At 37.0% G+C, this 22279-nt stretch overlaps 1 protein-coding gene across 1 annotated transcript; it reads left to right on the top strand.

Moving 5' to 3' along the window:
• Window positions 1–140: 140 nt before the first annotated feature.
• LOC132157218 (adenylosuccinate synthetase isozyme 2) lies at window positions 141–21320 on the top strand. The gene is made up of 13 exons (XM_059566461.1): window positions 141–366; window positions 11791–11893; window positions 12585–12653; window positions 12738–12788; window positions 15217–15283; window positions 17102–17209; window positions 17383–17464; window positions 17678–17804; window positions 18516–18670; window positions 19470–19594; window positions 19686–19783; window positions 19862–20011; window positions 20357–21320. The coding sequence occupies exons 1-13, from the start codon at window positions 196–198 to the stop codon at window positions 20407–20409; spliced, it is 1359 nt and encodes a 452-aa protein (XP_059422444.1). The 5' UTR covers window positions 141–195; the 3' UTR covers window positions 20410–21320.
• The last annotated feature ends 959 nt before the right edge of the window (window positions 21321–22279 follow it).

Here is a 22279-nt window from a genome sequence, read left to right on the forward strand (position 1 = left end):
GAGAGAGAGAGAGAGAGAGAGAGAGAGAGAGAGAGAGAGAGAGAGAGAGAGAGAGAGAGAGAGAGAGAGAGAGAGAGAGAGAGAGAGAGAGAGAGAGAGAGAGAGACTCCGCCTCCGCCTCCGCCTCGGTGTGTGTGTGCTCAGGTGAGCTCAGCGTGTGTCGGAGGATCATTGCGGAGCTGCAGGGAGACGGTCATGTCAGACAGCGGGAACGCACAATCGCAGGACGGAGGATCGAGTCGGGTGACATGCCCGAGTGTGGGCAACAAAGTGACCGTGGTGCTCGGAGCACAGTGGGGCGATGAAGGGAAAGGAAAGGTGGTGGACCTGCTGGCCCAGGACGCTGACATGGTCTGCAGATGTCAGGTTGGTTTATGAAAACTGTAACGTTAGTGTTTGAATATGTGAATATCCCCGGTGTACTGTGTAACGTTAGATTGCGCTGTGTACATCATCAACAAGCTTGTTTGTCCGGAAATATTCATGGCTGATCAGAGAGTAGCCTGTGAAGAACTGAATGCATGTTCACTGTTGTGAAAGCTCTTGCAGTGTTATCAAAGCGGAAATGGACAGCGCCTAACTTAACGTTACTTGTTTAGCTTCGCTAGCAGTGCACCATGTAGGGTGTTTGCAAATGTCACCTTGACTGAATTATGTGATATTGAAGCCAGCGTGATTTCTGAGCGAAGGCCAGCGAAATGTAGCCTTGAAATCTTACCAGATGTCATTTAGCTCACCAGTTAGTGTTGGAATATCCGGGGTGTTTTGAAAAGGATGTAAACACAAGGGGCAAGACTCCTTTGAAGTCTATGACGCCCGAGGGTGTGGTATTTATTTGAGTATTACAGTCAAAGCAGATGTTGCAAGTGTTAATAATTAAAATAATAGTTGATTTCAAGGAACATTAACCTCCAGCTACTTGATTTTCTGCAGTTGTCTCGTGTGCCCATGTGTTATAAATGTACACAATCCTGCAGCTTACTGATTCTTCAGACATTATGTCCAACAATGTTGCTATAAAAATACCAACATTTATATTTTAGTCAATTGCTAGAATGTTTTTTTATAGACTAAACACACACACACTTTAATAGCTGTATCCTTGGTTTGTAAAATCACTTAATTTTTAAAGTCTGTCTTAATTGTCACGCTCATACAAAATCAAGGTAATATCAGGGGATTTTAAAATGCTTGTTTCCAGGTCTGGAAAACTCTTTAAAATGAATAAAACCATAAATTACGTTATGGAATATTCTTCTGTTAATGTGAGTTTTCTAATATTGCTCTTTCTGGATCCAATCTTAAACTTTTTATATATATATATTTAAGTATTTTCAAAGTAATTGCAAAATGTATTATTTATAAGATGTTTTTAACTGTGTTAAAAGTTTATATTCCTAAATTGTTTTATTATATAAAATGCCCCAGGCCAAGTGTGTGTGTGTGTGTGTGTGTGTATATATATATATATATATTTGTAAAAAAAAAAAAAACACATATTTTGTTAAGCAGTTGTTCAGTGTACTAAAGAAAGGTTTATATAGCATATGGCTCCATATGTCAACATCTCTCACTGCCCGTCAGAAAGAAACAGGTGTCACTATTTCAGCCTCATGGCTTTCAGACGCTGCTGTGCTCTCACTTAACATGTACTGCAAAACTGTTCAATATATGAAATTTATTGTATAACAAAAATCATGAAATATGTATTTATGTACTGTATGTATGTATATGTGTTTGTGTGTGTAAGCCATGTTTTTCTTTTTAGATTCCCTAATTGGGGTTAAATGCTTCTATGTTCACACATACATAATTATATAGCATAATGGCATAATGTTTAGATTCGTCAAAAGAGGACTTTTACGGACAAACGGGAAAGTGGCAGCACACCAGTGGTTGTGTTATGCTAGAGAGCAGCAAATAGCAGGCCGCTTTACACCCCCCTGTCACTATGCATGGTATTGATAACAGGTTCACATTGCAAGGATTCTCCCTTAAGAAGACTGTATTCTGCCAAGGTTGTGACTGCATTAAAAAAGACACTTGGTGCTGCACCATGCAAACTGTCATGTGTGTGCTGTGGAAATGGATGGCACAGAAAGCAGATAGTGTTACTCTTTTTATAAAAACAGTGCACTCAGCAGTCTGACTGGTTTTCCTTACAGGCAGATGGAATGGAAAAATGACTGTTCCATGTCACACCAAACTGATATGTCGGTCCGGAAACCAGAGGATCAAACACAACGCATGACCTCTTATAATGCCCTTAACTTGTTTTAATATTGCCTCTTCTCATGTCAGCCTATAAATCTGTTTTATCTTTTAACAAGTTGGTTTGTTTCACACTGTAGTATTGCAGGCTTATATTAATCATTTGCTGCTTGTGGCTTGCTTATTGTTTATGGTTTTGCAGGCATGTGGGGAAACCGATGTCTCCAGATCTATATGATGACAAAAAGACGGTAGTCAGTCTAACCTGTTATACAGAATGTACAGAGATTTTAGTGAGCTTTATAACCATCTAGAGCAGTGTATATCAGCATCCTTTAGTTAAGTTATACTTTTGGTATTACTTTTCTGGTTTGGTCTGTCACTGTAACACCAAGTCTGACAAGAATGAAAGGCCATCTGTCGCTCTTACAGATAAATTCTGTAATATTATAGATTTGCTATATTGACTTTGCAGTTGACACAGTTTGGTTCAAAGAATATATCTCTACTACTAAAATTTAAACTTAAGTGACTTAAAATATCTTGTACATTAACGTCAGCTTGATAATTGAGTATCTGTGGAAATCCCTTGACTGCAGCGTTGCAGTGGTCATGTTAACTGTGTAATGTGCAGCTGTTTGTTTATCAGTGAGGCAAAGTGTGTTGCTTACTGATAAATAAGTTGCCATTTTTAAACCCAGTGTCATTCAAGTCCCAAATGCTTTATTTGATAACAGTAAGTGTTATATGATTAATTTAGTTTTTTTTCCCAGTATTCATTATAGTTAAAAAAGTTTTACACAAAGAAATGAATAGTAATTTTGAAAAATTGGGTCTGACTGGGAATAATGGATTTCTGTAAAGGCATTGATGAAGGAAAACTTAAAGGGTTAGTTTACCGAAAAATGAAAATGATGTCATTAATGACTCACCCTCATGTCATTCCAAACCCGTGAGACCTCTGTTTATCTTCGGAACACAGTTTAAGATATTTTAGATTTAGTCCCGATAGCTCTCAGTCCCTTCATTGAAACTGTCTGTACGGTATACTGTCCATGTCCAGAAAGGTAAGAAAAACATAATCAAAGTAGTCCATGTGACATCAGAGATTTAGAATGTTTTGAAGCATCGAAATTACATTTTGGTCCAAAAATAGCAAAAACTACTACTTTATTCAGCATTGTCTTCTCTTCCGGGTCTGTCGTGAGCGCGTTCACTGCAGTGTAGTGATATCTGGTTTGCGAACGAATCACTTGATGTAACCAGTAGGGGTGTGCACGGATAGTCGAACATTTGAATATTCGTTCTGCTCTACTTATTCGATAAATAAAAATGATATTCGAATTTCGCTATATTTTTGCTTGCCATAAAAAAAGAAAAAAAAAGTCCACAATAAAACCTAATTCGGTCACTTTCTGTGATTCTCCACGGCATATTTGGAGATGTATGCAAGCAAAAAATAATTAATTAATGAATAAGAACTGCTGTCTTTTACAGTACTTCAAATATGCCGTGGAGAATCACAGAAAGTGACCGAATTGAAGAACATTGTTGCGGCATCTCTCAAGCAACGAATTAACACCGCTAACTTGGAGAATGCAGTGAAAATTCCTCTTCTCGTGTCCGCCCTAGACCCTCGGCACAAACATCTCAGTTTTCTCGATGAAAACTTTTTTGGACATTATTAGAACATTTTTCTTGATGCGAGTGGTGCGGATGCAGCCGCCGTCACCAACGATGAAGAGGATGCAATGCCCACTCGTCGGAAAAGGCTGAGCCAGTTCTCCAGCGATGATTACAGAGAGTCCAGCCGAGACGAGTGGGAACAGTTCTTGCTGGAGCCATGTATTCCACCAGATGAGGATCCCATTCAGTGGTGAAACGAAAACACGAAGCGCTTTACAAAACTTATTCGCTTAGCACACAGTTATTTGTGAGTCCCGCCAACATCTGTGCCGTCAGAGCGCGTTTTCTCCGCAGCCGGCCTTACTGTTAACAGACTAAGGAGCCGACTTTCCCCCGATCATGTTTATATGCCCGTGTTTCTTAACAAGAACATGTAAAACAATGGGAAAAAAAAGCAAAAAATATTTGCTGACAGTTTCAAAGTTACGTGTAAGCATTCTGTACAATATCCTAATTGATGCTGGCTGTTTTACGTTTTTTCTTTGTTCGCTTTTTTTTTGGCTTTTAATCTGTACTTTTGTTTGTTTGCATGCATTGTTAAAGGAATTCAGCTACAAAACACGATGTGTAATGTTCAAGCTTATTGTGTGTAAGCTTGTTCAAAAATGACGGAAGCAATAAATGTTGCTGAAAAATAACGTCTGTCTATCATTAAACTTAATTTAAATAAACGAATATTCGAATATTCGTTTTTTGTGAGCTCAAATATTCAAATGTGATATTTGCGGAAAAAAAGCCCCTCCCTAGTAACTGGATCTTCTTGAACCAGTTCACCAAATCGAACTGAATCATTTGAAACAGTTTGCATCTCCAATAAGCATTTATCCACAAATGACTTGAGCTGTTAACTTTTTTTAATGTGGCTGACACTCCCTCTGAGTTAAAACAAACCAATATCCCGGAGTAATCCATTTACTCAAACAGTACACTGAACTGCTGTGAAGAGAGAACTGAAGATGAACACCGAGCTGAGCCAGATAACGACCAAACCATTGACTTTTTTTTTTATTTTTTATCTTGCTTCGTAATGGGGAAGTCGTGGCCCAGTGGTTAGAGAGTATGACTCCTAACCCTAAGGTTGTGGGTTCGAGTCTTGGGCTGGCAATACCATGACTTAGGTGCCCTTGAGCAAGGCACTGAACCCCTAACTGCTCCCTGGGCTCCACAGCATAAATAGCTGCCCACTGCTCCGGGTGTGTGTTCACGGTGTGTGTTCACTGCTGTGTGTGTGCACTTTGGATGGGTTAAATGCAGAGCACGAATTCTGAGTATGGGTCACCATACTTGGCTGTATGTCACGTCACAAATTAATAATAAAGGAACTTTGCTGCCGTACCATGGGTGCAGCAGGCACAATGATATTATGCAGCCCCTAAAAATAGGCTACCGTTGGAAGTCAGCTGGGGACTATTATTTTCAACTGTTTAACTCTAGGGGAGTTGGAAAATGAGCCTATTTTCAAAAATAGTGGAGTGATCCTTTTAAACTTGCAGTCTGTGCATTTTGCCTCTTTGTCGCCATCTCTGTTTAAAACCTGTAATTGCAGTTATTTGTGGAATTATTTTCTTAACTTGAGGGCAGCACCTCGGCGTGGATGAATCCAATGTTTTGAGGAGTACATTTTTAGTACGTGTGGCTGTCAGTCACCGCACTGGTGTGGATATTTACTGTATTTCGGAATCACAGATTCTAAATTTTGGAAGTATGATTCATATAAGGTTTTTCAAAGGATATTGTTATCTGAAAGAGTAAGTAACAAGTCTGCCATTTTGTTCTGACCAACTGATTAAAAAAGCATTACAATAAATCGCGCTACCAATGGCGATTAAATCTTTCCATTGGTTAGCTCATATCACATCATATCAGCATTATATAGTGTGTATTAGCATTACATTATGTTAGATTTCAATTTCTGTACAGTTTAATCTCTAATACCATTCAAATTTAATTTCTTTTAACTTAGAAAATTGGGTTAAGGTAAGGCAATAATTTTGAACACTGGCTGTACTTAAACATTTTTAACCAAAAATAGTAAGGGACTGTAGCTTTAATAAATGCACACAGTCAGTCTCAACATCATTCTCATTCTCAAATGTGCACACACTCTTTATTCTGAGAAACCAACAAAAACCAAACCAGACAGAACGTCACAACAGTATAATCTCACCACTGAAACATTATTTAATCAATCTATTTCATGGCATTGTTTTGGTACTTTTTCATCTACATTTTTAATGCTGATGGAGCGTTGTGTGATAAGGTGGTAACTTTGCTAGAAATCCCTGTATTATTTCCTCAATCCATTGTTCCTCCTCAAACAGATGGTGGAGTAGATCACTCACTCTAGCCACTTTTAGCATGTTTGGAACACTGGACGCCATCCAACATGGCCTGAAACCCCAGAGACAGTCATGAGAGCAAATGTGACACATCATATGAAAGAAATGTTCCAGGTTATTGACTCAAAATATGACTCGCCTCTTCCGAGCTTTCTCTGAAACAAACGAAACCTCTTTTCTCTAGAAATTAATACTGTATGTAGTATAAATACAAATTAAAGTCAAAATGAAATTGAAATTGACTCTATTTACAATGAGCACTAATTGATTCTCCTAAACATTTAAGAGGAAAAAAAACAAACAAATATATTTGCTGACATTAACAAGCTTTTCACAATCCATTTTTGCAAAAAAACACAGTTTAGAAAAAAAATAATCTTTTAGTGTTATACTGAGATTTCTTGGTTTACAGAGACATTCTTTACATTCCGTGTTCTTAAATGTAAATGTGTGATATGCAGAGATTTATTGCGTGTAATGAAACTACATTCATTACATGAAGCCATTGCTTCCCAAGTTTCTAAATTGTCAGTGTGCTGTGCTGTTATGAAAATGTGATGTAAAAATTCAAATAAAAAAATCTCCCAGGCTGGGCCCTTAGAATCAAAAGTAACCTTGTAATAGGAGCTCATAATTGTAATGCTAAGTGCCTCCAGCAACGCTTTTGGTCACCATGGGTATGAGAACATCGTAAATGGATCTAAAAAGGAGAGGCATCCACGCACTCACTACTAAACTGCTCCGAGGAAACCTGTCTTGAAATAGCTCTGCCCTGTTCCTTGCTGGATTAAAGACTGATTTATTGAGCACACTTTGTGCGAACTCCGTCAGATGTGACATTAGGTCAGAGCTGATTGACGCCATGTTGAAAACAGACATATGTGAGGACTCTTGATGATTCTTGACAATAGTAACAGTTGGCATTCCAAGTGTGCTCTGTTATCTATGGTTTCCCTTCTCTTCAGTCACGTGTCAACAAGGAATCCAGTTTGCATTCATTGCATAGTCCAGTTTATGTAACATATAACATAATTTCACAGCTTTAAGGGGTGACAGATAAAAAGAAAATGAAACAAATGTAACTCTGCAGAACTGGAATGTGGAATGTTCATCCTTTGCACATTCATTTACAAGGTTAATTTCATTGTGCTTTATATTTACATTTACGTTTAGTCATTGAGCAGCCCCTTTTTCCAAAGTGACTTACAAATTAGGACAATGAAAGCAATCAAAATCAACAAAAGAGCAAACCGGTCTAAATTAGCTTAACATAGTAACAGTTAACATAGCAAGGACTTTTTAAATAATATAATAAATAAAAAGAAAACAGATAGAATAGAAAAAGAATAGAGCAAGCTAGTGTTAGAGGTATTTTTTGCTTTGGTTAATTATATAATAAATGAAATAAAACAGATAGAATACAAAAAGATTAGATTTAAACAAGCTGCAAATGAATAGAGTGCAAGTCTAAAAGGGACAAGTTTTTTTTTTTTTTTAAGAATAGAATTAGAATAGAGAGTGCTAGAGTTAGAGGGTCAAATAAAGATGGAAGAGATGTGTTTTTACCCAATTCTTGAAGATGGCTAAGGACTCTGCACGGATTGAGTTAGGCAGGTCATTCCACTACGAGGGAACATTTAATTTAAAAGTCCGTAAAAGTGACTTTGTGCTTTTTTTGGGATGGCACAATCAAGCAACATTCACTTGCAGAACTCAAGCTTCTATATGGCATAGAAGTCTGAAGTAATGTATGTAGGTAAAGGGGTACCGAGCCAGTGGTGGTTTTGTAGGCAAACATCAATGCCTTGAATTGTATGCGAGCAGCTATTGGAAGCCAGTGCAAAATGATAAACAGAGGTGTGACATGCATTCTTTTCAGCTCATTCAAAATTAATCTTGCTGCCGCATTCTGAATTAATTGTAAAGGTTTGATAGAACTGGCTGAAAGACCTGCCAATGGAGCATTGAATTAGTCCAGCCTGGACAGAACAAGAGCTTGAACAAGGAGTTGTGCAGCATGTTATGAAAGAAAGGGCCTGATCTTCTTGATGTAGAATAAAGCAAAACTGCAGGACCAGACAGATTTAGCAATGTGGTCTAAGAAAGTCAGCTGATCAACAGTCATAACTCCAAGGTTTCTGGCTACTTTTGAATGAGTTATGGTTGATGTGCCTAACAGGATGGTGAAATTGTGATGAAACGATGGGTTTGCTGGAGACTGTCTGTCAGTCACACACACACACACCACAACGAGCGTGGTGCACGCACAGACATAACAGTATGAATACTCCCGCTTAATAATAAAGAGTGACGATGACGAAGAGATTTGCTTGCTAATAACGTTATCGTGCACATTTTATCTTACCAAACCACACCGCAGGTCATGTGACTTCCTCACCTTTTCCGTAACAGCGTTGAAAGCTCAGCCAAGATGAAGGAACAGCTGATAGCTGTATGTGGATTTTGCTTAGCAACGGCAGACTCCTCAGGAGCGCAAGTGCCCGAAGGCTTTGGGGAAAAAAAATCAGAAAGCGGCGTGCCTAGCGTTTTCCACGCGTTTTTAGACGTGATATGTGAACGGCCCCTTACTTCACTAGAGTTGATGCAGACAACGCTGGTTGTCATAAGTGCAACAACATTTTTCATGTAAGGGCGGAAACACAATCAATCTGTCAAAGCATCTTTCAAAAGTGCATTATGTGCAGACAGAGAAATGCAAAGTTTTCGACTGCCTAACACAAAACAAAGTAACACAACACAAAGTACCGATAAGAATACCGTTAAAGTACCGGACCGTTAAGCAGTATCGGTAAGAGTAGTAATACCGTAAAAACCTTAACGATACCCATCCCTAGTCTTAGGGCTTCAACAACTGAGAGCAAGGCAGTCTTGGTTGAATGTCCGCTTCTGAAGCCAGATCGGTTGCTTTCAAAGAGGTAGTTCTGTGTAAGAAAGGCAGAGACTTGGTTGAACACAGCTTGTTCAAGTGTTTTTTCAATGAAAGGAAGAAGGGAAACTGGTGTGTAGTTCTCTAAAAGAGATGGGTTGTGGGGGGTTTCTTAAATAGTGGGGTTCTGCGAGCTTGTCTAAATGTTGAGGGGAAAACACTAGCACGGAGGGATATGTTAATGATGCGAGTGAGTGCAGGTACAACTGCAGGAGAAATGGCCTGAAGGAAATGAGATGGAATAAGATCATGCGGACAAGTACAGTAGTAGGATGATTAGAAAGGATGAGTTTGGAGACTTCTGCCTCAGAGAGTGAAGAGAAGGATGTGAGATGGTAAGATGTGCTTGACAGATTGTGGTGTGGAAAATTGTGGACTGATGTTTTTAATTTTATAAAAGAAAAATGTAGTCAGCTATTAGAGTTGTTGCAGGTGGGGGAGGAGGAGGACAAAGGAGCCAGGAAAATGTTTTATAGAGCATGCGAAAGTTAGACGAATTGTTAATTTTGTTATGGTAGTATGTCATTTTAGCAGTGGAGAAATTAGCAGAGAAGAAAGAGAGGAGTTACTGATAGACATTAAGGTCAGTAGTATTTTTGGATTTGCGCCAGTGATGCGCGGGTCAATGTATAAACAACCCGCACCCGACCAATGTTTTCAACTAACCCGCCCGCAACTCGGACCGCAAAAAAAGAAAAAGAAAATATTGTACCCGACCCGCTTCCTGACCCGCATTTTTTAAAAGTAGTAAATGCGTCGCCCCTTTATATTAATTTAATTACTTAAATAGACTATAGCCTACAGGATAAGAAGCATTATGACCGCACACATAAGGCTTGCCACAAAGAACCGGTTAAAGTAATGCAAGGACTCATTTAATTGTTTAGTAATAAACTGGTGTTTTCTGTGTCGCTGCAAAGATGAAGTTGACAATGCGGACTCGCCATGATCTCCATATGGATTACATAATCAGAGAGTAGCCTATTTATTTTGGTTTGAATATGTTCGTTTAAAAGTAGACATTTCAAGCTTTCTGTAATATATTGCCTATATTTCTTTTTAAACCCACCGACTTCCGACTTCCATTTCTGCTGCTGCTGCGAATCTCTGTGTAGCTGTTGCGTGTGTGTGACTGTGTGTTTGGTGCCGCTGGCGCGTGTGTGTAAAAACACTGGCTCTGATTGGCTACCATGAAACACATGACTCTGCCTTAGCCAATCATAATCGCTTATCTTGTTATTAACCCACCTGCTCACTCGCTGTGTGAGCCAGGGGTGCGTTCGGATTGCATAGTTTATATCAAATCAATGCATAGTAACGCACCGCATTTAACGTTCAGTAATGTTAACGGCGTTGTAACTGAGGGAAAAGTAATTAGTTAGATTACCCCGTTACTGAAAAAATAACGTCGTTACCTAACGCCGTTCTTTTAAACGCCGTTATTCCAAACACTGCAATTAAGAAACATCTAATAGAATGTGTGTTGATTGTGTTGTTTGGATCGTAGAACTATGCAGTAATTGCCTTTAATTTCACATGGTTACAGTTAATGTTTTCATTTAAGGCCAGTCCTATGTAGTTTCAACCCAATTCAAAAACAAAAGCTACTGTAAATGCTGATGTCTGTACCATCTATGTTTGTATTGAATGTAGGCTACTTACGGTGCAGTTACTGCCATTAATTTCAGATGTTTATTATGTTTATTGTTTTCAATAGCCAAAAGCCAGTTTGGCCTATTAAATACCAAATAAACATGTTTATGCATACTTTCCTTCTTTCTTGTTTGTTGCTTAAAAAAAATAACAATCGGAAATTGGTATCGGAATTGAGCAGTTTGCTTGCAAAAATTTCATATCGGAATCGGCCATGAAAAATCATGATTGGTGCATCCCTAGTTAGGATTGCGCTGCCTACAGTGTGTGATGCATGGTTTGCGAGTGGTAGTGATAGTAGGGATCTAGAAACACAGTAAGAATTGGTTATAAAAACTGAAACAAGTGATTGGAAAAAGGATTAATCAAAACAATACTTATATGCTTTAAGCCTTAAATAAGAATGTAGTAATTTTAGCTGTTTAATACAATTTACCATGTTTAAGTCCTTTCTGATCTGAAGGATACAACACAAAATTCATACAGAAAATGTCAAATGGATTCTTTCTGGTTTCCTACTTGTATCTAATTGAGCAATAGAGTTATTCTCACATAAAATCCACACCTAACAACCAAAATCAGTGTTGTTTACATGCTTCAGATTTTTCCATTTCACAACTGCATGTCTAAGCATGTCTATACCATACCATAGTAATGCTAGGGATAGTTAGAGATAGTTCACCCAAAAACTTTCTTCTGTGGGACACGAAAAGATGATATTTGAGGTCTAAACAGCATTGGATTGTAATGACTTCCATTGTATGGACAAAAACACTGAGGCATTTCTAAGAACATCTTTTACTTTTATGTTCCATGAAGTCAGCCATGATATTTTGGACAACATGGGTTAGTACTGTAAATAATGACAGAATTTTTTATTTGAACTAACTATCCCAGATTTGTTTGTCATCTTCTCAAGGATTGCTAAGTCTTTGTGTTTCTTCTCTCCTGTAGGGAGGCAACAATGCAGGGCACACAGTCGTGGTTGATTCAGTGGAATATGACTTCCACCTTCTACCCAGTGGAATTATTAACCCTAAGGTCACTGCCTTCATTGGTGAGTAATATGTCAAATTTCCTCCCTCCATTTGGATAACATGTCTTATGTGAGTTGTGCACATTCTCATGCAACCAGTTCAGGAAAGATCTCAGCTTCCTGTTGGAGTGTTTGGATGTTGGCCAGCATATGCAGACTAATATAGCTGAGTGCAATCTATGCAGTTTATTTGCAAAGATCCAATTTTGCTAATGGCCATTACTGTGTTTGTCCTTCTGATTCATTTGCCAGTACTGTAGATTAGCATGATGTATTGGAAGTGCTTGAAAAAGTTCAAAGTACATTAGATTATACAGGTTTCAGAAATCTGTGTTGCAGGGCTTAGGGGTTGATATGTGTGATTTTTAAGATTCCTCTTCAATATTCCAACCCTTTCTATCAATTCCAAAACCTGGAATGACACAACTAGGCTTTTCAGACTTTAAATGGGTCATCCTTTACCTCTTGTTCCATTTTTTTTAAAGAATTCTCACTGTACATGTATAAAGATTGGTTAATGTTATTTTTGCATATTTATGAAGTTAATAATGTTGAATGGACAAGCACACAACTTGCTTGTCCATCTGTGATATTGTCACAACTAAAACGATCACAGCATGACCCAAGAAACAAGTTTCTGTGATTGTACAAACTGTATGAGTTTGTCTGTGGCTAAACATGTGATGACTGACAGCTCCTCATTTGATTGCAGGTAATGGTGTAGTCATTCATTTGCCGGGTCTCTTCGAGGAGGCTGAGAAGAATGTGCGCAAAGGAAAAGGTTTGTTTAATTGTTTGTGCCTTGGGTTGTATAATTAAGTATTAGTGAGCATTCACAGGAGTCTAACAGTGAGTTTGCTTGTAGGTGTGGAAGGCTGGGAGAACAGGCTTGTCATCTCTGACCGTGCACACATCGGTAGGCTGATGGCTCTCATGACATATAAACACCATCATATCATAAAATGACTTATAAAAACAAATTTATGCTTAATACTGAATATTTTCACTACCATTCAAAAATACATTTATTTGAACTAAAATACAGGAAAAACAGCAATATTGTGAAATGTTATTCAAATTTTAAATTACTGTTCTTTATTTAAATATATTTAGAAATAATACTTATTTGCAATGATGGCAAAGCTAAATTGTCTGCATTTTAGTCCAGTCTTTAGGGTCACATGATCCTTCAGAAATCATTATATTATGTTGATTTGCTGCTCAAAAAACATTTATTTTTATCAGTGTTGAAAAAAAAAAACAATTCTGCTGCTTACTATTTTTGTGGAAATGAATACAGTTTTTTATATACTTTGAATATAAAGTTTATACCACATTTATTTGAAATATATATATTTTTTTAACATAAATGTCTTTACTTTTGATCAGTTTAATGCATCCTTTTGAATGGTAGTGTATGTAACTTTAGCCAAATTAATGCATTGATATAAACTATGTACATTGGGTGTTCTGGATTTGGATTTATCTTTTACAACAAAAAATGGTCAAGAATTGTTATTTAATAAAAACAAGCAGGGCAAGAAACTTTATTTCCTCTAACATACTGGTATTTTTTCTTACAAAAATGTCAGCACAGTAATATCTGTTTTTAATATGAAATTTATAATCAGATTTGGAAATAATCCCCTTTGACTCCATATTTAGAAATTCCTGAACCTGAATGTTTAACACTGTTCTTTGTATGTCTTGCAAGCACTGCTGTTCCCTTTAAGAACTGCAAATCTAACTAGCTATAACAGCTTAATATCAATAATAATATTTAATAATGCATTTAAAGGTCCCGTTCTTCGTGATCCCATGTTTTAAACTTGAGTTAGTGTGTAATGTTGCTTTTAGAGTATAAATAATATCTGTAAGATTCTAAAGCTCAAAGTTCAATGCCAAGCGAGATATTTTATTTAACAGAATTCGCCTACAAAAAACGACCCGTTTGGACTACATCCCTCTAGTTCCTGCAGTAATGACGTCACTAAAACAGTTTTTTTGACTAACCTCCGCCCACATGAATTCACAAAAAGGGGGGCGTGGTCTTGTTGCGCTCTGACGGAGAAGAGGAAGAGTTTCGTTTGTGTTTGTCACCATGTCGTCGAAACGCTGTTATTTTCATCTCGGAGTCCAATCACCTTTGTTTGGACTTCCCAGGGACACTGTACTTGGAGATTAATGGTTACAATTTATGTTTAACTCGGTTCCAGAAAATTATAATCCACATGTAAAACTATGTGCAGCACATTTTGCGGAGGACAGCTTCCTCAATCTCAATCAGTTTAATGCCTGATTCACACGAAGATTATTCTTGAAAGATGGAGCAGTTCCCTCTTTGTCTGGAGAAGGTGTTGTTTATGGACCACAACCGCTACTTGTATTTTATTATTTAAGTTGGTGCGTTTAACAGTTTCTGTAACTTATTACACAAAGGGCAACGCTGTTTAGCTTTGTTAACTAGATGTTAGGGCTGTGCAAAAAAATCAAATGCGATTTTCATGCACATCTCATCAGTAAAAACGCTCCTGTGATTATAAGTACATCTCCAGCACATGCTCCTGCCCACTTGCTTCTCAAAACTACTCCAATACTAGCCCAATCGCGTTTCCAGGAGGGCAGCCTGCGCTCAGCTGCTGTCGAATCACAACACAGGAACCGCTGGCCCAATCAGAACTCGTTACGTATTTCTGAAGGAGGGACTTTATAGAACAAGGAAGTCATCAGCCCGTTTTTATGACAGTGAAAACAGCGGTTTACAGATAGGTGAATTGTGTGAAAATAATTTGTTTTTTTACACGCGAAACATGAACACATGTTATAATGCACACTGTAAACACAATCAAAGCTTCAAAAAAGCGTGAAAAACGTGACCTTTAAATGTTGTTTGATGCATCAATGCATTTTTACTCCTCAGTTTTTTTGTGTGTTTTTTATGCTTTGCTTGCTGATGATACAGCTTTTTGAGCAATTTTGTCGGGCAACTTTTTTTTGAGCAGTGATTTTGGGCACTTTTCTGCTGAGAATGGGTAACAGATTTTTATCTGCATATTTTAGATTGGTCGTGGGCCTCGTGTCTCACCTGGTTGCCCGTTGACACCAACATTAACCAAAGTTGCCCAGCAACATTGCTCAGAAAGTTGCCCTGTGTATCATCAGGCTTATGCCTTGAGACTTTTATTGTAATTCTAGATTCTCAGCAGGAGTGGTTATAATGAAAGGACACAGGATCAATCGTAGTCAACACAAGTGTTGTTATGGTGACCTGCTTTGGCATGTTGGGTTCAGAGCTCAGAGAGATGAGTTGTCTCACTGTAATGTATACACTCTCCTGCCTCTAGTGTTTGATTTCCATCAAGCTGTGGATGGAGTCCAGGAACAGGAGAGGCAACAACAAGCTGGCAAAAAGTAAAAACCCTGCTTTATGCACATGCATACAACACGCTAGCAACATGTTATGACATGAGTTCATAACAAAAGAAAAAATGCTTTGAGAGATCAACTTTAGTCATGTATTGGTGGCTTTTCTAACCGCTCAGGTTAATCTTAGTAATTAACTTTCAGTCCTAAGTTCTTTAATGTGAAATGTGAATATATATATATCTGTATATATATCTATCTGCAAAAAGAAAACATTTTATACTCTTAATGACATAACATTCAATATATGACAAATACAATATTAAATGTAATATTAGCTAAATCTGGCGTTAAATTTAAGAATCTGAAGTTCAGATGAATATTTCATAGTCCCTTTCACGTTAAAACATTATGTGATATGAAAATGTAGTGTACAAATAAGTGATTATGTACATCAATAAATGATATGTTCAATGGCTTTTAGTTGTACACTACTGTTCAAAAGTTTGTGGTCCATAAGATTTTTTTATGTTTTTGAAAGTAGTCTCTTATGCTCAACAAGGCTGCATTTAATTGATAAAAAATACAATAAAAACTGTAATTTTGTTAAATGTTTTTACAGTTTAAAATAAGTATTATTTTATTTCAATATATTATAAATGTTATTTATTCCTGTGACGCAAAGCTGAATTTTCTGCAGTCTTCATTCCAGTCTCCAGTGTCACATGATCCTTTAGATATAATTTTAATATGCTGATTTGCTGCTCAGGATTCATTTATTATTATCCAAGTTGAACATTTTATTGTCAGAGTGAAGATTGAAGTTTGAATGAAGTTTTATTATTATTTTTCTAAAGATTATTTAATGAATAAAAAAGCTCAAAAGAACAGAATTTCTTTATATTAGTAAAGACGTTTTTACCCTCACTTTTCATCAGTTTGAAGTGTTGAATAAAAATGTGTATGTAAACAAAATGAAACTTAAAGGAACACTTTTTTTGAAAATAAGCAAATAACCAACTCCCCTGGAGTTAAACAGTTGAGTTTTACCGTTTTTGAATCCATTCAGCACTTTTAGCTTAGCATAGATAATTGAATCTGGTTAGACCGTTAGCATCTCGCTCAGAAATGACCAAAGAGTTTCTATATTATTCCTATTTAAAACTTTAGTCTTCTGTAGTTACATCTTGTACTAAGTCTGACAGAAAATGAAAAGTCGTGATTTTTTCTAGGCTGATATGGCTAGGATCCATGGGAGCAGCAGGTGCAATGATATTACGCATCACCTGAAAACAGTCCCAGCTAGGTAACTTCCAATAAGCCTGTTTCAGGCGCTGTGTGATATCACTGCTCCTGCTGCAACCATGGTACGGCAGCAAAGTTCCTTGATTATTTCACCGGAATGAGAGTACAGTTTTTTAGCCATATCAGCCTAGAAAATCACAACTTTTCATTTTCCGTCAGCCTTAGTGCACAATTTAACTACAGAAGAGTCAAGTTTTAAATAGGAAAGATATAGAAACTCTTTGGTTATTTTTGAGCGAGATGCTAACAGTCTAATCGGATTCAGTGATCTATGTTAAGCTAAGCTAAAAGTGCTACCGCCAGACCCAGAGATCGGCTGAATGGATAAAAAAATGGTAAAACTGTTCAACTCTAGGGGAGTTGGAAAATAAGCCTATTTTCAAAAATAGTGGAGTGTTCCTTTAATTTTATTCAATATTGTATGTAACACGTTCACTTCTCTATCTCTATATCCACTTAGGAGGCCCTGAATAAGGGTTGCAGACCTCTGTTTTAAAACAACCAACTAATGCATGTGAATATCACTCCCGAGTTTCACCTTCTTTCTGTTTCACCACCTAGTTTAGGAACAACTAAAAAAGGAATCGGGCCTGTGTACTCTGCCAAAGCAGCCCGCAGTGGCCTGAGGATATGTGACCTTCTGGCTGACTTCCAGGAGTTCTCAGAGAGGTCAGGGTGTGCTTATACCTGTTCCAATGGGCTTGACAACTCAACTCTTACCCATTCATGTCACATTTCCATAGACTGACTTTTAAGCCTCACCCTTTGTAAAAACACTGAATCTGACCAAAACAATGGAAGAGCAACTGATCATGCTACTTGTCTTATGCCTTATTTCACAGATTTAAACATTTGGCCTCGCAGTATAAGTCTATGTACCCATCACTGGAGATTGATGTGGATGGGGAACTTGAGAAACTCAAGGTGAGAAGCTTAGATGTCATAACAGTTAATTGCAAGATTTTATAGGACTTGGATAAGTTAGAGTTAGAGATTCACAACATATTTTTATCATATAGGTCATATAATGTTAACTTTTTTTATATATATTTTTTTATTACTGTATTCACAACAGTAACATCTATTGTGACACACGGACAACAAAGGTTACCAGGCTTTCTGACATTGTTTTTTCAGACGTATGTAGACAGGATAAAGCCCATGGTGAGAGATGGAGTCTTCTTCATGTATGAGGCGCTACATGGGCCTTCAAAAACGATTCTGGTGGAAGGTGCCAATGCTGCCTTGCTGGACATAGACTTTGGTGAGTAATGGATACACCGAAACACATCGTACATACCATTCCCTGACCATGTGTAACATAAGATTATGCAATGTGCTAACCAGCTGTTTCCCATTTGTGAACTTCTGGGAAAGTCCTCTGATATTAGTTAAGTCCTGTGAACCATCAACAATAATAAGTCTACAAGTCAATAATACAGTCTCACACATTGTATGTTTTTTTTTTTTCATTATTTATCTTTAATGTTAAAATAATATAGTTCCTACTATTTTTAAGGTTGAATGATTTATGTATTGTCTACTTAATTTTTTTATTTTTTTTTACTGTGATAGATGGAGATACTTATCACTCTAAATAAAAAAATAAGTGTCATTACATTCTCTACAACTTTACTAACACTTCGGTCACTTATAAAGTGATTTTAAATGTACATTTTCTTAATATACTGTTTAATCATTTGATTTTTTTTTATTATAATAGGTTTAACTTTAATTTATTTTTCACCATGTAAAAAAAATAATTTGTTAGTTCCTAAAAATTTTATTTTGAAGGTTATTTAATGTGATTTTAAGCAGTGCTGTGCGCCTCTAACTTTTTTACAAAATAAATATAGGTGTTGACAGACACAAAGGTCTATTGTCGTACACACAGTCATGAAAATAACCCTGACGTTGCCTAAAGCTTCACTAACACTTCACTGGCACGCAGCGCTGATCTGATGCTTTTGTTTAGGGACATATCCGTTCGTGACTTCCTCAAACTGCACTGTGGGAGGGGTGTGTACTGGTCTGGGCATGCCGCCCCAGAACGTAGGTGAAGTGTATGGAGTTGTCAAAGCCTACACTACGAGAGTTGGGATTGGAGCTTTCCCTACAGAACAGAACAACGTAAGCAGCTGCTTAACTTCCTCTTTTGTTTCTGCATTGTTTGGATGAGCTTGCACTACTGTTTATATTCTGGTGCATTCAGTGTTATGTTTTGGCAGTAATGACCCTGACTTTAGTCGAGCATAATTATTGTTACGGATAGATTTATACAGGAATAAAGAGACTGGAGGAACACACTACATGACAAAGAATACATTGTGTATGAGACATTTATGATTTCCTATTCATAATGTGCTTCATAGTGTTTGGTTTAATTTTATGGTCACACTTGTACATAGCAATACATAGTGTCTTTAACAACAACAACAACAACAAAAAGTTAAACTTAACTTAATATATTAATATTACAGATATTAATATTACAGAAATTAACTGCTTGTGGAGTTTCTGCAGGTGTTTTTCGATTATAAAGACAATGTAAAAACATGCATGTAGACAATAAGTGCATTGTTTCATATAATTATATTTGAAATGTCAGTACATAGTATGATTTATATTAAACATAATATATTAACATAATATACACATAATATAAAGTTAGTCCAAATATATTTTTACTAGAAATTGCAGTTTTGAGTTTTGAAATGGCTCCATCTAGTGGGAAGAAGGTTTTTTATTTATACCAGACAACAGTAATCTAGACATCTAAATTCAAATTACTCATATAGTATTATTAAAATTGCCAATAAAAAGCTTGACCGTTTAAACTATTCACTGCATATATTAAGATACCTGTACACATACTGTAAATACACAAAGGAATTAAACATTGCGCTTGGGATACTGTACTTCTTCACAGGAAATTGGAGAGCTCTTGCAGACGAGAGGCAAGGAAGTGGGCGTGACCACAGGTCGCAAAAGAAGATGTGGTTGGCTGGATCTGGTGCTCATCAAATATGCCCACATGATTAATGGCTTCACAGCGTGAGTGTTCAGAGATGTCTCCTTTGGTTTCTCTCTTTGTGCTTTATAAAATACTGTTTTCTTAAATGCATCCTTCTATACGTCTGTTTAGCTTAGCTCTCACCAAACTTGACATCTTAGATGTGCTTCCTGAGATCAAAGTTGGTGTGGCATACAACGTAGATGGTGAAATCATCCCACATTTCCCAGGTAAGCAGCACTTTTCCAATATCACACAAGTAGATGAAATAAAATCTAGTGTAGTTCAATATCATACATGTTTCCCAGCAAACCAAGAGGTGCTACAGAAGGTTGAAGTGCAATACGAGACTCTGCCAGGCTGGAAAACTGACACGTCTGCTGCCAGGACCTTTGAAGAGCTACCAGAAAATGCACAGAAATACGTCTGCTACATTGAAGATCACTTGGCCGTGCCTGGTAAGACTTTAAAGGGATAGTTCTTCCAAAAATAATTTACTCGTCATGTCATGTCATTCCAAACTTGTATGACTTTCCTTCTGCTGTGAAACGGGAAAGATATTCCGAAAGATGTCAGTAGCCAGACGGTTTTGATTCCCATTGAAATCCAAAAATGTGGAACAAAAAAATAATATGGAAGTAAACGGTTACCAAAAAATAAAGTCATACAGCTTTAGAATGACGTGAAGGTGAGGGTAGACTGTCACTATAACTGTAAGTTGTTCTTGTAAGTCTGATCGTTTCAAATGCAGTTGGGTTGTTTTACTACAGCGATCCTAATGACTTACTCCATTTTTGCTTTAGTAAAGTGGATTGGTGTTGGGAAGTCGCGGGAATCAATGATCCAGCTCTTTTAAGAGGCTGCTCGGCCTGCATGTAGCACTGGCTGGATTACACTCTGGACTCGGGGCTGGAAAGTTGCTCATATGTTTCTTTTCCCACCTCACTTCATTTTCTCCATGGCAAGAACATAATTGCGTGCCACTCAGATCATCCTGTAGCCCTCTGAAATGGAGTATTTGCCATAAATAATGGCATTCCTGTGGTAAATCAAAAAGGGCTTTTCAACTAGTTATTTTTTTGTAATCATTTAACTGTTTCTAATCTGCTTTACATCATTCTCCTCTGTTATTTTGAGCTCTCTTAAACTCAATATCTCCATCTTGAGTCCATATGGTGTACATGTGCTACTACTTCAAACAGGCATCAGTAGTGATGTATATTGTTGTTAGATATAAATTTTTCTTATAGATTGGGTAAAACGATTACTTATACACGTTATATTTAATGTTCTTTGTTTGTTTTATCATACAGGAATCAGTGGTTATGCAATGTGTTCACTCCTTGTTTTAAAGACTTACTCAAGTCAGCTTCATTTAAACATACTGTTTTTAAAAGACAATTTGAATGTTTCTTTACCAGATGCATAAAAACCCATGAGATTCAATATTAAGCGATTCTGAATATAAATTCTGTACAATACAGCTTCAAAATGTAATACGATTACAGTAGGTGTTTTCTGTTTTTCCGAAAATAGAAGTAAAACAGTTTATCGAAGCATCTTTAAATTTGAATCTATTTAATTTGCTCTAAAAAAAAAAAAAAAAAAAAGTATATAATCCAAATGTGCCTCAAGAAGCATATATTATTATACAGGCCAGGGTTATGATTCCATTGAATGTATGTAAACGTTTGCACAGTCCTCAGATTTTTATTGTTCAACTGTACAACTTTATGCCACAAGCATATTAAAGCCACTGTAATGAGATATCAATGAACTTGCCTTTCAATATAGATTGTCAAAGTATAGATCATTAAGACGTTTGTGTGAATTCAGACACATATCAGGATGTACTGTACGGCTCTGTTTAGCCAGTAAAACACACTTCTGTGGTTGCTAGCAGCTGGAGGAGGTCGTCTGCTTTTCTGACCTCCAGTAATACATTTACAGAACCTTTAGATGTTAGAAATGATTTAAACAGAGCTTGCCTATTGAAATATGACTGGGTTGTTTCAAAAACCCAGAGTTGCTGCTTCTGTTTCGTCTCACCCTCAGTACTGCACCTTCCAGTAAATAAGTAATATAGGATAAAGTGTGCCTTGTTTATATAGATGAACAATGAAACTTGAAAACCAATCCTTCATTTGATTGAACTTATATGGATTTTTAATTGAAAAACCTCCTTTAGCTTTTTCGAGGGCATTAGTGTCATTACCATTTGCCAAGTGTACATGCATCCAAAGAAGTATCTTAATGGATAAATGAATGCTGTGATATAAAGAGCCTTTGTAAACAATCCAGGATAATAACTCTATTCTTTTTCAGATTGATGATGGTGTGATGCTTTGTATCTTCTGTTGCTCACAGCTGCCGAATAAACGGTGTAACCTGTTAACTTGTTTAGTAGCATCTATTACATGTCATTTAACTTGTATTATCACAAAATATCCTCTGAACAAATTCAATTTGCAAGGATATAGGACAGTTGAAACATTAAAAAAACAGTATGTTTGCACAAACGCAACTTTTTTGGTTTCTGAAATCCTTTGCTGTTTCTGTGTTGTATTGCTGCTGATTGGGTTTTAATGTATGTATATACAGAACACAAAGCCATATTCTCTTGAATTTTCTGTTGCTGTACACTTTGCTGGTGTGCATGAACATCTAGAGGGATTTGCACCAAAACTCACTCACTCTGTTTATCTTGGATGAATGGCAGACAACTG

The sequence above is a fragment of the Carassius carassius genome, chromosome 14 (assembly GCF_963082965.1).
Source record: "Carassius carassius chromosome 14, fCarCar2.1, whole genome shotgun sequence".
Classification (NCBI taxonomy): Eukaryota; Metazoa; Chordata; class Actinopteri; order Cypriniformes; family Cyprinidae; genus Carassius; species Carassius carassius.

What these genes read in the sequence shown, in the direction of transcription:
- LOC132157218 (XM_059566461.1), top strand. Translation starts at nt 196, where the DNA reads ATGTCAGACAGCGGGAACGCACAATCGCAGGACGGAGGATCGAGTCGG. An exon ending in CTCTGACCGTGCACACATCG is followed by an intron (nt 12,789 to 15,216) that starts GTAGGCTGATGG and finishes TCCTGCCTCTAG; the next exon opens with TGTTTGATTTCCATCAAGCT. An exon ending in TCCCTACAGAACAGAACAAC is followed by an intron (nt 18,671 to 19,469) that starts GTAAGCAGCTGC and finishes ACTTCTTCACAG; the next exon opens with GAAATTGGAGAGCTCTTGCA.